This window comes from Liolophura sinensis, chromosome 1, assembly GCF_032854445.1.
Source record: "Liolophura sinensis isolate JHLJ2023 chromosome 1, CUHK_Ljap_v2, whole genome shotgun sequence".
NCBI classification, from domain to species: Eukaryota; Metazoa; Mollusca; class Polyplacophora; order Chitonida; family Chitonidae; genus Liolophura; species Liolophura sinensis.
This window is the reverse complement of record NC_088295.1, coordinates 43,334,014-43,348,357: the sequence shown is the minus strand read 5'-3', so window position 1 is coordinate 43,348,357 and position 14,344 is coordinate 43,334,014. Positions and strand designations below refer to the sequence as shown.

Below are 14,344 nucleotides of genomic sequence, written 5' to 3'. Positions count from 1 at the left end.
GAGGCGGGGCGAGTCCATGCCGCCAAAGTGTTGCCGCCACTGAAGCATCATGCCTAAGACACATGACATGATACATAAAAACTGATACTGGACCAACCAGTCATGTTTCCTCGCTCTAACCTCTCACTGCTGACCGCCAAGCGAGGCAGCAGCAAGTATCATTTTTAAAGTTTTTGGTATGACCCGACCCCGGTTTGATTTCGGGGTCTTCCGACTTCGAGGGAGACGCTCTAACCATTACAGAGCAGCGAGGCGGTTCAAACAAAAAAGAAGTCATATGTGGTTAACTATAACGAGTCATACTGTGGTATGTACATTACAAATCGGTTATACCTGCATATCGTTAGATCGTGACTTTGATGTGTATGTCTGCACGTGGACATAGCATCACATGTCCTCGCACATGAAAAGTGTGGCGGTAATCTCTGTCCAGTACTGATAGTGTGTACGAAACGAGTGGTGAATTACTGGGCAGTACTGAAACTGTATGAAAAGTGTGATATTCTCAGTCCAGTACTGATATTGTGCAGGAAAAGTGTCATTCTCAGTGCAGTTCTAAAATTATGTATGAAAAGTGTGTCCATGTCCACTACTGAAAATGTGTATAAATCTCTTTGTATGGAAAGGTACGCACGACACCGTGGTCTCCGGATGATCTCAAGCAAGTTTTGGACCTACTTCCTTTGTATTTACAAATCTAGAAGACTAGCTCTCCACACTCTTCCCACGATTAACTCTTTTTTGTAGGGACTAAAATAGTGGAGCGCATGAAAATACGAAATATTTTAGTAGAGCATTCACACGGTCTGTGAACTACAAGTAGTGACATGACAGTTCATGCATTGTCCCTTAGTTAACAAATTGACAACACGGCGAACACAATAAGCCATGATCAGCGTGTATATATTTGTATACATTAACTGTACCTCTGAAAACTATAGACCTTTCTTATATTAGCCTGATTGGTTTTGATCATACCAATCTTGATCCTACCAACCTTTAATACTATTTTTGCAGCATGTTAAAATTAACCTACAGTACATGACTGGCATGCGTGGAATGCTTTGCTAGAAAATGAAAATATAGTTAGTTAGCAGCATGCGTGGTATACACTAATTGCATTGATTAACGGACAAACGGTTTATGTTTTACACTATAAATTAATCAGCTTTTAATATAATAATCTCAGTTTATCCATGCACATTTCAATATAGAACGAACACAAATACACATACATATTATATTAGTCATGAAACACTCGTGTAGTAAGCAGGCCTAGATAATTACATATGCTGGTTATTTTATGACATTTCATGAATGCACATTTGGTCATTTTTTGTAGCAATCTCCACATATAATATCGAATTAGTAACGGACGAAGTCATGGTCGACATCATATCTCGTCAAAATCTTAAAATAGGATAACGGTGAATCCTAAGTGCACGAAACCTGTTATCTTTTGTTAACGTTTTATACTTACTCTCTAATATAGATTTGTTTCAAGCTTGCACGTCCACAATCACATGTCTATATCATGGGTACACAAATAAAGTGCCTGGTACACATGTTACGCAAATCACACCGTTTGTGTACTGCTTGTACACAATGGTATGAGGATGTGCATTTTGTACAACAGTATAGTGTTTTTTAAGTTTTGCCAGGTATGTCTTCCGGTGTACGATACATCCAAGTTTCTCCAGGTTTCCTCTACCCAAAAACCTGCCTGCACTCACGTAAACGAAACATTTATGACCACGTCGTAAAAGACCATACAGATAAAGGATAATTAAATATTTAGGACATCACATCCCATCAGTCGGTGTTAATGCCCAGGGTGATCTAGCAATAGTTTAAGTAAAATTTTGAGATAGTACGAACGGACAATTAGTATATGAAACCTACGTACTTAGTCCGAGATAACAAGGTCTGAATTTTCTAACAAGGTCTGAATTAATTGTTTACATTAATTTTTTTACACGGTTACTTGTACTGCCTCTGTCACAACAATTAAAAACCAAATGACGAACAGTCTGGTTTTACAATTTTTTTTTTCAGAACGTAAACAATCAATTGTCTAAAAATATTTCAATTTATAAAGTACAACGGGATGTTTATCTTGTCTTTGAAGACAACAGACGTCACACAAAGGCAACATTTATGTCCCTAAATGTTGTTGTACTGTAACAATGGCATGCAATTTAAGCCAATCAGTTCGAAGATATTTCATTTATTTTTGAGGATCAGGCGCCGAAACACAAGGAAATAACTAACTTAGACATCCATTAAAGTCTTTGCAGACGGATTCAAAGGGATAATGGGCTTATACAACCACTTTAAATTAACACAGATTCGGATTTGAAGCAAAAGAAATTATGAAGTTTTTGCTTAATGTTTTATTTTTCTTATCTACCGCGATTCTTTTCTGTTCGTTAAACCAACCTTTGATAAGGAATGAGGTAAACTTGTTTAGAAAGTTACACCTGCATATATAGGTCTCATTTTTCAAAACAGTTTTTTAATATAAATATAGTTGTATTACGCCACCTTAACAAGCCTCCCGCCTACGTAATCCTGTTTGGCGCTCAAATGATGCGCATTGTCCTGTCACAATAAAGAGTCATAGCGTCAAGTTCGTTTGATTTATTACTTACAGGCGTGAATTGTCACAGGTCTTAATAAAGAATTCTAAAACTTTCTTGCACATAAATCACTTAGGTGGTTAAAATGCTTTTTGTTCCGTGAATAGCGTACACGTATTTTATATAGGCCTGTTCCCTGCGCTCTGGAATTTTTAAATTAAGTACGGATTTATGTACATGTTCTACGGATATCAGCCATTTCTGGCCAACTGACACATGAGCTGTTGTTCGGATTAAGTATCCTGTCACCAACAACATTGTGTATTTAAACTGAAGTCCCGATGGCAAATTTGTAGCCCGAAGTCAAATTTCAAGACCTTCGATATTAAAATGAGACCATTCTTACAATTATAAAAATTAGTTTAGTTTTAGTGTATAGACATGGCTATGCGCTAAGGAACAGCACTTGACTGTGTGGTAGGCGCGTGACACTCAAAAGCTGGTGCGAAAGGTGCAGGTTCAAACCAACCCTAAGGCCAGTCATTTGTAGGTTTCCCAGCTCTTATAATTTTTGGGGCATTCGTCCCAATAAGCCATATACGGCTCTTATGATTCCGTTATAGTGTTCAAGTATGCATACCTCACAGGTGAAAAAGTTAGTCAGTAACTTGGTAAAATCGGTGACTTACTCCGATTTCCTCCACCCCAAAATGTGGCAGCAGTCGTATGAGTGAAAAAATCTTGAGTGTGACTTTAAATAACAACCAAAGAAATAAACATACATTGCTGTTTGGCAGCTTGCCATTTATGGCAGATACCATTTATCACAATATTTGGTTAGTTTGATTGGCTTTGTTCTCCATAGTTTAACTCTCTAGGCCTATATTCATATCTACTATTTGTTTTACCTGCACATGCTGGACTTCGAACCGGATTCGAACCATTGGTCTTGTACTTAATTGTACCTATAGGTTATAGTGTAGCCTCTAATTATAAGTTTTGCAACTTCTTTATTGCAATAAATTAAAAACTCTCCTTTCGAATCCGTTTTTGAAGGAACGTTCCCACTTGCCAAGGCGGCGTAATGGAAGGAGTATCGATGACCTGCAGTTCCATATACTGATGGATTAACTAGACAAACTAAAACAACTTATGGCAATCATTTATTTCTATAATATCGTAACAAGAAAATAAAAAAAATGTTAAAATGGCAAATTACACTTGTTGACTATTATTATACAAAATTAAATCCATTAATACTTTATTGTTCATTCGCCTTCCATCATTTTCAAAACACTTCTCCTTTTGAGTGGTTTCTTTGAATTTACTTCCTTTCACTTTTGACACTGGGTAATTATGAAGCTTCTCTCCTGAGTCAACTGACTTCGTTCCATCTGTAACGCCTTGGTTTCTTTGCTGTTCGGAAATCAGTGTTCTAGGACCATAGGTGCATGCCATTATATCACCTCTACTACTTGTATTGACGTAATTAACCGTTTCAGGCATTACCTTAACAACGTCAAACTTCTTTGTACACGTGTTCAGGTTATCCGTCAAATCTCTCTTACATCTCGCAAATTCGTTTTGAAATTTTTGATTTCTCACTTTATGACTTACGCTACCCTTTGGCAATGGATGCTGTCCTGTTCCAAGTGACTTTCTGGAACGCTTGAAACTTTCTGTGTTTCGTGATGTATCTTCCTTAGTATCCGGGAAGAGGAAAGCGTCTTTGGATGCTGGATTTGTCTTTGAGTCGCATCCTGGCAAGACCATATGACTGTCGTTTGGAGATGATTGTTTCCAAACACCTGCACACCCACCACAACATTCTATGCACCTATCTGCACTCAGCGAAGTTGCGCCTCCATCGGAGATGCACCCTGATAATGGCTTGCCGCCACGAACAGATATACAGCCATACAGACTTTCGTCCGATTCACACTGGTTCTGCGTTTCACCAAAAGATTCCTCGAGGAAAGGCAACTCATTCATGCACGTCCTCCAATGTTCCGTATCAACGTGACAATTTACCTCGCCTGATTGGCTACTGGTACTTGTACGGCCAAGAGACCCACTGGCCCAGCATTTCCGGTCCATGTATAAGCTGTCGATATAGGAGCCTAGACAGTAGGTAGAGGTAGAGTCACTGGAATTCAAGCTGTCGTGTTTGGCTCTGCTATTCGTTGATGACAGATCTAATCGAGAACCGGAAGTTTTCCTTAATCTCACCTCGATTCTGTTGTTAAGTCCTTCACAGCGTTCGCAAGGTTTCTGAGTTTGGGTATCTTTTGGCAGGGGATCCTGCGTTCCACAATCTATGCCCTGACCTCGTGTGTGGCCTACACCTCCCATCGGGATGTAGAAGTTCTCTTCTCCTGAACATCCAGACCGCCCCTGGAACAGATTTGTTTTCGTGCTTCGTTTCGATTTATCCAACACAAATGTCAGGTCTTCGTCTTTGCCGCCGAAGATTTCCGTCTGGGTTACAGAAGGCAAATGTTTCTTCTGGAGACACGTGTCGTTCTCGAGTTTAAGCTCGTCTATTTCCTCGTAAATATGCTCTTCTTTTTCGTCGTCGTAGCCGTCGTCTTCGTCTGTTACGCCGGCACCGTTTTTCGGCCACCGTGATGGCCAGAACAGTTTCCTTTGCAACCATCTGCAGCCCATTCTTATACATGCACATCCAAAATCCCAAGGACTGTAACATTCATATAGGGCCGCCCTCAGCCCCACTCTCTTCAGCCCTTTGTATATTCATATACATGTATATCTATATAAGTCCTTCGTTTATGAAAACAGCCGGGAGCTATATGCAAGCGACCTCACTACTCTCGATCTATGGATATATACGTGTTCGATAGCTACACTCAAAGACCTCTAGCTCACACTAATTCCCATGCCCTCGGCTATTTATTTATTAAGCTAATGTCAGACGATAAACCGAAAGGATTGTCGAATTCGCAAAAATTATACAAAGAAGGCCTTTGATCTGGCCTAGTGTATTAACCAATTGAACTGCAGTTACCTGTATGTTTTTTGCTAATTATACGCTACACCTTTAACTCATTGATGTACACGTAAGTATACGTTTATGTGTGGGTATATATATATATATATATGGCTTAACGTTACTCTGTCATATAGCCTTTATATATAGGTCGACCTGTTATATCATCTCAGCGCTTTTTCCCCCTCAACAGAACATATCTTATGTATAGTGAAGCTTAACCACAAGTGCCAGAGGACAACAAACAACCCCTGTCTTGTTCAATTTTTTTTCGTCTTAAAAGAGGCAAACTGATTGTTCCGTGACTGGGCTACTTAATCAACACCCTTTTCCCACAGGCCTTCGTCATACTATACGCTTGACTGATTTTTCTTCTTCGTTTGATAATGTAGGCAGCTTATGCATTTTGGCGGCCAGTGATAAATGTATCAGTGCATCCGGTGTTTGTTATCCGAGGCCAATCCTCTGTGTAAGTGTATATGTGTTTTGATGGACGCTGGCAAAAACTAGTGACCAAGGCACTTTGTACGCGTGCACTTTCTTGGCCTACTTTTACATGAAGGTCAAGCTGTTACTCGATAACATAAGTTTCTTTAGAGCTACGCAACTTGACATACACACATCCAGGGTGTCATGCCCACATTCAAGCTATGTTATACAAATTGTCTGTTCCTATAATGGTTTATGGTCCGTTAGACAACGTCCTTAACCGGTTTTCAAACATATGCCTATAGATAGATTAGCCGAGTAACGGCGGACTGTCTTGAACTAATAATATTGTGAGTGAGATGCAGATTAAATCTAAAACACAGGATATATCAGGGTATATTTCAACTAAATTAAAATCAATTCCAGACTAGTAAGCTCCTAAGTACTTGTACATTTTTTCTTACATTTTTTTTTTACATGAAAATAAGGAGGCCTTTTTAACGACGGCTGTCAAAACAACACTGGCCAATAGTATACTTCAGGCATTCAGACGTGCTACTAAAACGCTGCACTACACAATACACTGTATATTTATGTGGTCTTTGATCAGAAATGATTTATTTGGTTGGTGTTTTGACCAGAAATGAGTTCACATAAACTTATTTCACGGTGTTCAACAAGCCAAGAATCAAGATAATGTCTACTTTAGACCACTATGTTCTAATCGGGCTGTCTTAGACTTTTATTTTAGAAAAAAAGTATTTTATTACCGAGGGAAACACTATAAATACAGTAAAAAACAGTTCATGAGGCACTTAACAGACTTCAGGACCAGACAACGATGACAATTTTGTGACAAAGTATGGCTTTTGATTGTGCGTTACATATATAATTCACGTTATGCAATGCGCGTTAAACGTCCGGAAATTCAGTGTATAACGTGCCATAAAATTATCTTACATGCCCGAAAATTCAGTGTATAGCATGTCCGACAATTCAGTATATAACATGCCCGAAATTCGGTGTATAACATGTCCAAAAATTCAAGGTATAACGTGCCCAAAAATTCAGTGTATAACGTGCCATAAAATTCAGTGCATAGCTTGCCCAAAATTTTGTTCAGTGTAAAACATGCCCGTAAACTCAGTGTATAGCATGCCTGAAAATTCAATGTATAACATGCCCGAAAATTCCGTATATAACGTGTCCGAAAACTCAGTATCTAACATGCCCGAAAATTCAGTGTATGGCATGTCCAAAAATTCAATGTATAACTTGCCCAAAAATTCAGTGTATGACATGCCCGAAAATCCAAGGAATATCATGTCCAAAAATTTAGTGTATAACATGCCCGAAAATTTGGCGTATAACGTACCCGAAAATTCGGTGTATAGCATGCCTGAAAATTCAGTCTACAACATGCCCGAAAATTCAGTGTATAGCATGCCCGAAACTTCAGTGTATAACATGCTCAAAAATTGAATATATAACATGCCCGAAAATTCAGTGTATAACATGTCCGAAAATTCAGTGTATAACATCCCCGAAATTAGGTGCATGCCCGAAAATTAGGCGTGTAACATGTCCGAAAAGTCAGTGTATAGCATGCCCGAAAATTCGGTGTATAACGTACCCGAAAATTCGGTGTATAGCACGCCTGAAAATTCAGTCTACAACATGCCCGAAAATTCAGTGTATAGCATGCCCGAAACTTCAGTGTATAACATGCTCAAAAATTCAATATATAACATGCCCGAAAAATTCAGTGTATAACATGTCCGAAAATTCAGTGTATAACATGCCCGAAAATTCAGTGTATATCCTGCCAAAACAATTCAGTGTATAGCATGCCCGAAAATTCGGTGTATAACATACCCGAAAATTCGGTGTATAGCATGCCCAAAAATTCAGTGATAACATGCCCGAAAATTCAGTGTATGCCCGAAAATTCGGTGCATAACATGCCCGAAAAGTCAGTGTATAGCATACCCGAAAATTCAGTGTATAGCATGCCCGAAAATTCGGTGAATAGCATGCCCGAAAATTCGGTGTATAGCATGCCCCAAAATTCAGTGTATAGCATGCCCGAAAATTCAATATATAACATGCCCGACAGTTTAGTGTATAACATGCCCGAAAAGTCAGTGTATAAAATGCCCGAAAATTCGGTGTATAACATGTCCAAAAACTCAGTGTATAACATGCCCGAAAATTCGGAGTGAGTGAGTGAGTGAGTGCTTGGGGTTTAACGTCCGAAAATCGGTGTATAGCACGCCCAAAAATTCAGTGTATAACATGTCCGAAACACCAGTGTATAACATGCCCGACAATTCAGTGTATAACATGCCCAAAAAAGTCAGTGTATAACATGCACGAAAATTCGGTGTATAACATGTCCGAAAACTCAGTATATACATGCCCGAAAATTCGGTGTTTGACATGCCCGAAAATTCAGTGTATAACATGCCACAAAAGTTGGTGTATAACATGCCCGAAAATTCAATATATAAGATGCCCGAAACTTCAGTGTATAACATGGCCGAAAATTCGGTGTATATTATGTCCAAAAATTCAGTGTATAGCATGCCCGAAAATTCAATATATAAGATGCCAGAAACTTCAGTGTATAACATGCCGAAAATTCGGTGTATATTATGTCCAAAAATTCAGTGTATAGCATGCCCGAAAATTCAATATATAGATGTCCGAAAATTAGTGTATAACATGCCCGAAAATTTACTATATAACATCCTCGAAAAGCCAGTGTATAACATGTCCTTAAGTGTATGAAGTATAGTATGCCCGAAAATATGAAAGTATATGTGTAAACTTTTACTGATATCCGTCATTTCCTTTCGAAGTCTGTCACATTGGTTAACTTTATATTACATATTACATTTTTATACCCATATTACAAGGAATATACCGTGTATACTGTGAAGAGTAAAAAATTTGCATTCAATGTAGATATAATCTAAATTTTCACACATATTGTTGGTACACGAGAAAAATATAATTCATGTTTTACTCTTGCGCTGTTGTTTTTCTACGCCTGACATAAAAACGATTGCCCGTAGAAAGGCCCAATGGGAGCCGAGTGAATGTTATTTATTGTACAAGTTACCCGCAAAAAGGTGCATTGAGAACAAAAATTTAAAAAGCAGACAAGTTCAAGGAGGATTGTAACTTATGATCTGCTGATTTTTAAAATACTTGCAATGTCTTCGTGTTAAGAAGTGCCACAATACAATAACCGCTCCAACAAAAATGTTTGCTTTTCATCTGTTCAACATACTTCGTTCATTAATGGCTTTATTATTTATAATAAAGTAAAACTTTGAACCTGAAGTCTTGTCAAATTACATTTGAAAATTAAAGGGTAGCGAGTTGTTTTGTCATCACGTTTCGGGTGTATCAATAGCCACCTTACGAGTTGTTAGTAGTCTGATACAGCATCAGTAACACAAGATTTTTTGCCAAGATTATTCCATTGTCCTCTTAATTAGTTAAGAAACGTTAGGCTACCTTTCGCGCCATTATTTATAGTCCAAAAATACCCTGTAATACACTCAAAACCCCTCAAAATGTTCACAAGTAAATGGGACGTAGGACGTCAAAAAAAAATAGGGCAAGGTCGCTGAAAATCAAAAAAGCTTTGTTCCTTACGACAAAGTGTAAGTGTGGTATGGGTTAGATGAACTTAGGTTCAGCTGTGACAAGAGTGTTTTAATACTGGGAATACGACCAGGCAAACGAACAAATGGACTGCCCCCATGAAATAAAAGCCTCTCATAAAATTAACCTTAACGACCTTGAAAAAACTGGTCAAGGTCACAGAAAATAAACAAGGTTCTTCCTCAAAGTAAAGTGTAAGTATGGTGTAAGTAGGTGAACTTGAGGTAAACTGTTCAAGAATATAGACAGACTGTACTGGACGCCAACCACTAGGGCAATATTTGCCGAGGAATCAAAAGCACGGAGTGACACATTTACTTTAGACTGAGGTAAAAGCACCCAGTGCGGAGAAACACACTGCTTTTTATGGTGGATTCTTAGAGATACAGTACATCTAGGGCAAAAGTCAAGCTCATCACCGTCAATTTCCTTCAAAATGTCAGGGCTAACGCCAGAGGTGCGCGTGAACGTCAGCTCACCTGGTAACAAGCAAATCTGGCTCTATAGTGTGATTTCGTGAATTCCGGTGCTTGCCTCTCCCACTGCTGGCACTCATCATAACAAAAACTTGTCGGCTTTCTTCATTCTACAAAACTGACCCTCATCATATGAGTGAAATATTCTTGAGTATGGCGACAATCAAATGAATAAATAAACTTGGCACTGGTGCCAACATATATCACATTACTTTTTGCACAGATATCCGACATTTTAGTTGTTTAAACTAAAAAGACACAAAGATCCCACAAATCCAAGGACTGGATTCAAACACGAATATGTTTTGAGTTGTACTAAAAAAAAAAAGGGAGGAAAACCACCAAATGTTCACTCTCAACTGGAAAGATTTGACTGGAGAAGTTCTCATGATGTTAAGGTTTATCAAGGTGCCAACAGTGAAGCAACCAGCAGGTAAGTATAGTTCAATGTGGTGAAAGTCAGCTGGGGAACATTCCTTTACAGTTCATCCAGCCAGAAAGAATTTCACATGACAGACTTAAAGTTGAAAACAATGTCGCTTGTATGTTCCTTGAGAAAAGACCAGCCAGTCTTGCAAAACCAGTTGGGAAGGGTTTTCTCAGGCTGGAGTCTGAGTGTGTGCTAGAAACACATTTTGATTTCACACATAACCAAAGTATTTCCTAAATAAACGTGAAATATAAAATATAAACTTGGTAAAGTTCATGTTATTATACATTATCTTTTAGAAGGAAATCTCTTTGACTTTCAGCCCTATAACTGTAAAAAGAAAAGAAATACAAGACAGAGTTGATTTATGGACGTTGAGGCTGGACAGTTTTATTGCAGTTCTGGAATTATGATAATAACAGCACCAAGTCTGGCTACAGAGCCTGGTACATCCATCCTTGGTCTCCCTAACAAAACCCTGACATTAGAGGGCAGTGCAGCGAGGATACTTAAATAGGAGCCACCAGTCCTGGGAACACATAAACATACATACATACAGACAGACAGACAGATTACACACTGATTGTGATAAACCACTTGTAAACATTTCCCTTCAGGTATGCTAATTATGTAGACAAGTAAAACAATAAATATGGCATATTCATAAGTATGAAATCCATGAATTCCACATCAACAGCCAGGCAGGTCACAAATAGATGTAGGCAGATGGAATTTGGTAACGTAACATTTTTTCTAATCTTTACCGAATCAGTTATGATTACATTGAGGTCAGAGTTTAAGAGATGCTGATCAGTTGATAAGGTTAATCCTTTCAGTTCTTTGGTAACAACTGTAATGTATAGGGACATTTTATGTCTAAGTTTTTCCCCAGATGTGACCAGTGGTCTGGGGATGTACATTTCTAACTTCTGGTCCATTAACATATGTACAACACAAATGGGCAAATTGTGAATTTCACATACTCACGATCCAAAAAAAAAAGAAAAAAAATCAAAATACTGATAACTGGATAAAAAAACTCCCCATATATGCATGCAGCAGACACATGTCTAGAAAACCTGTCTCGCTGTTTGTCGATGAGGAAATGTACGTACAATTAAATACAGTTATATAAACCTCATTTTTCTACCTGGGGCATTTTAAGCATGACATCCCATTTGTGGATTAAATGGGAGTTCCATTTGGCTTATTCACAAGTAAAACGTTTTGAATGACAATATGACTACTAGCACCAGACCCGTATTTTACTGCACCAGCCACAACATAACAAACCACGCAGGGTTTCATCATCCGTCCTTTATGCAAGACTGTCTGACTGGACTGTTTTCATGTCATTGGCAGGAAGACAGAAGGAAACAGTCAAATCAGTGACCACATGGACGGAGGTCTTGTCTCCTGGCTATTTTAATGCTTTATTAATCTTTCAGTTGAATTTTCACTTCACCTTCCTGCTGGAGTAGGCAGGAGACCTATTTGTACTCTATAACCAAGAGAGTTTCCAGGATATAATATAATATCATGCATTTTTAAAACACCTGGCAGTTTTCAGCAAAATGCCAATATATACAAAATGTTGATATATTTATATATAATATTTATACATATATCATATGTAAATGTCAAGAGTATCCACATTCAGCTTAAAAGTAAGTCCTTTGGCTGTTATTCTGATGACCACCAATGTAAGAATTGTGTCACAGATGTCTGTCTTGATATGATACATGCCTATTAGTATCGTGTATCACGTTGCAGAAATACTTCGGGGTCAAGACCGGATCCCAGCTCCTAGCTTCAGCCAGTCACAATCTCACATGATTATGTACACAAACAATGGCAGCATAAGCCCAGTCCACAGGCCTGCTTCAGCCAGTCTGTTTTCTGACCACACTGGCAGTCTTTTATCAGTACCTGCACAGAAAACACACATATTATGCCTTGTCCTGCATACCTCTGAACTGTTTGGTTACACACAGAATTGGGCACGGCATTTTTCTGAAAAATGCCCAAATTTCCCACATTGCAGACTATCACACTGGGTATGTAAAAGTTTCACGGATAAGCAATCTCCTTGGTTTATGGCTGCATAAAGCAATGCCCTATATGCGAGTTTTTCATGCGCTCTCTTTCCGCATGCTGGAGTCTGAGCAGACCTTTGATGAATCAGCAGGTAGTTTTAAATACAGAACATTATCACAGTGTCATAATGGGCACAGTGGTTATCACGTGTCATGAGAATTGTCTGTTAAGTGATGACTGGGTGAAGCATCTCTCTCCCCAACCCCATGGGGGCTAGGGCTTCTCTGCCTCTCCATCGCTGTCCCCTCCACGCAACTCTCCGCCATATCACCTAATGAGGAGGGCGGCCGATCTTTGGTCAGCTCAGGTATACTGGATGAATCCATTGTACCTTCTGAAATCCAAAACCATGGGTACAGGATTAAAAAATTATTATTAAGACCTAGAAAAAAACACATTGGAAAACTGTCTAGAAAAAAGTCACTGGCAAAGTATTTTAGAAAAAGAACTGCTTCATTCCTTTCTACACTTCAAATGAATTATTTTAAGCCATTGGTCAATTCAATGGATGGACACATTTATACATTCACAGGTGAAATCTTCCTCAAGAAATCAGAATACTCAGAATGCTTACATACCTACTGCCAACTTTTTCCCATCTTATCAATTCTACATTATTTGTAATTCATTCCACTCTTATGTTTTTATTTGTGTCTACTCTATGACTCCATACCATTACTACTGAGGTCGGTGTTTGTGGCCTGATCGCGAGTGCTGTGCTCCTGACACGACCGGTGTTTCCGTCGCCGCCGGTGATGATGATGATGGCTGCCATTGGAGCTAGACCCAGAGGTAGGTCGCTGCGGATTGGCCGAGGGCTGAAGGCTGTTCTCTGGTCGGGACTGGTTGAGGCGGGAATGAGAACAGCTGCAGCAGTGCGGCGGGTTGTCTGGGTTAGAGTGCATGGCCAAGCAGTGGCGGTAGTCAGGCAGTGAGCTTGTACTAGACTGGCTCTCATTGGAACCAGATACAGAAGATCTTTGCTCGTCATCATCTGCGCAAGAGTTGCCTCCCATGTATCTTGAGGGATCTGAAATATTAAATTATTTTTCACAATAGTTAACTTGTACATAAAGCAGTCTTAGCACACATGGACAAAAACACGACACTGGACAAGCATATCTCAAAAAATCTGTAAACTTATAATGCAGTGACGATGGTCCTCAACATTTAACTGGTGGTATGAAATTTTGAAACCCAAAAGCTTTATTATGTTTTCAACCTTTTATGTTCATTTTATACACAACTCATGACCTAATTTCCTCCTAAACTTAAACACGTAAAAAGTTAGGAAATGTTAAAATGAAATGTGTTGAAGAGCCTATCTCACCTGTTCCACCGTTCTGTAAAGAGACATTCTTATTGTTGCTTCTGATACTGTTACAGTTATTATCACTGACTGCTGGAGAGGCTGGCATCCCAGGCTGCTGCTGCTGTTGCTGCTGCTGCTGAGAAAGGACATACCAAACATAGCATAGTTAACGTGTTGCCTTGTACCCTCAAGCAACAGTCATCTACAGGAAAGTACAGAAACATAAAGCCTAAAGAACTGCTTTTGAGGTGAATCTGCTCTTAATTCACCACAATTTATAGCAGCAAGAAGTACAATGGAACCTTAATTGCATTTCTGGGCAATTCCCAGGGCAATGAA

The 14,344-nt window shown here is 39.0% G+C and overlaps 1 protein-coding gene across 6 annotated transcripts in view; it reads right to left on the bottom strand.

Annotated features, from left to right (window-relative positions):
• Positions 1 to 11,313: 11,313 nt before the first annotated feature.
• Positions 11,314 to 14,344, bottom strand: part of LOC135481790 (cell adhesion molecule-related/down-regulated by oncogenes-like) — a 100,983-nt gene continuing 97,952 nt past the window's right edge. For 4 of the 6 annotated variants that reach the window (XM_064761496.1, XM_064761501.1, XM_064761497.1 and 1 more), the window contains 3 exons: positions 14,024 to 14,141; positions 13,367 to 13,723; positions 11,314 to 13,027 (listed from right to left, as the gene is read on the bottom strand). In XM_064761496.1, coding sequence (XP_064617566.1) covers positions 12,837 to 13,027; positions 13,367 to 13,723; positions 14,024 to 14,141 — 666 coding nt within the window. In that variant the 3' untranslated portion in view covers positions 11,314 to 12,836. The remainder of the gene's footprint in view (positions 13,028 to 13,366; positions 13,724 to 14,023; positions 14,142 to 14,344) is intronic. The other 2 variants (XM_064761499.1, XM_064761500.1) reach the window with 2 other exon arrangements.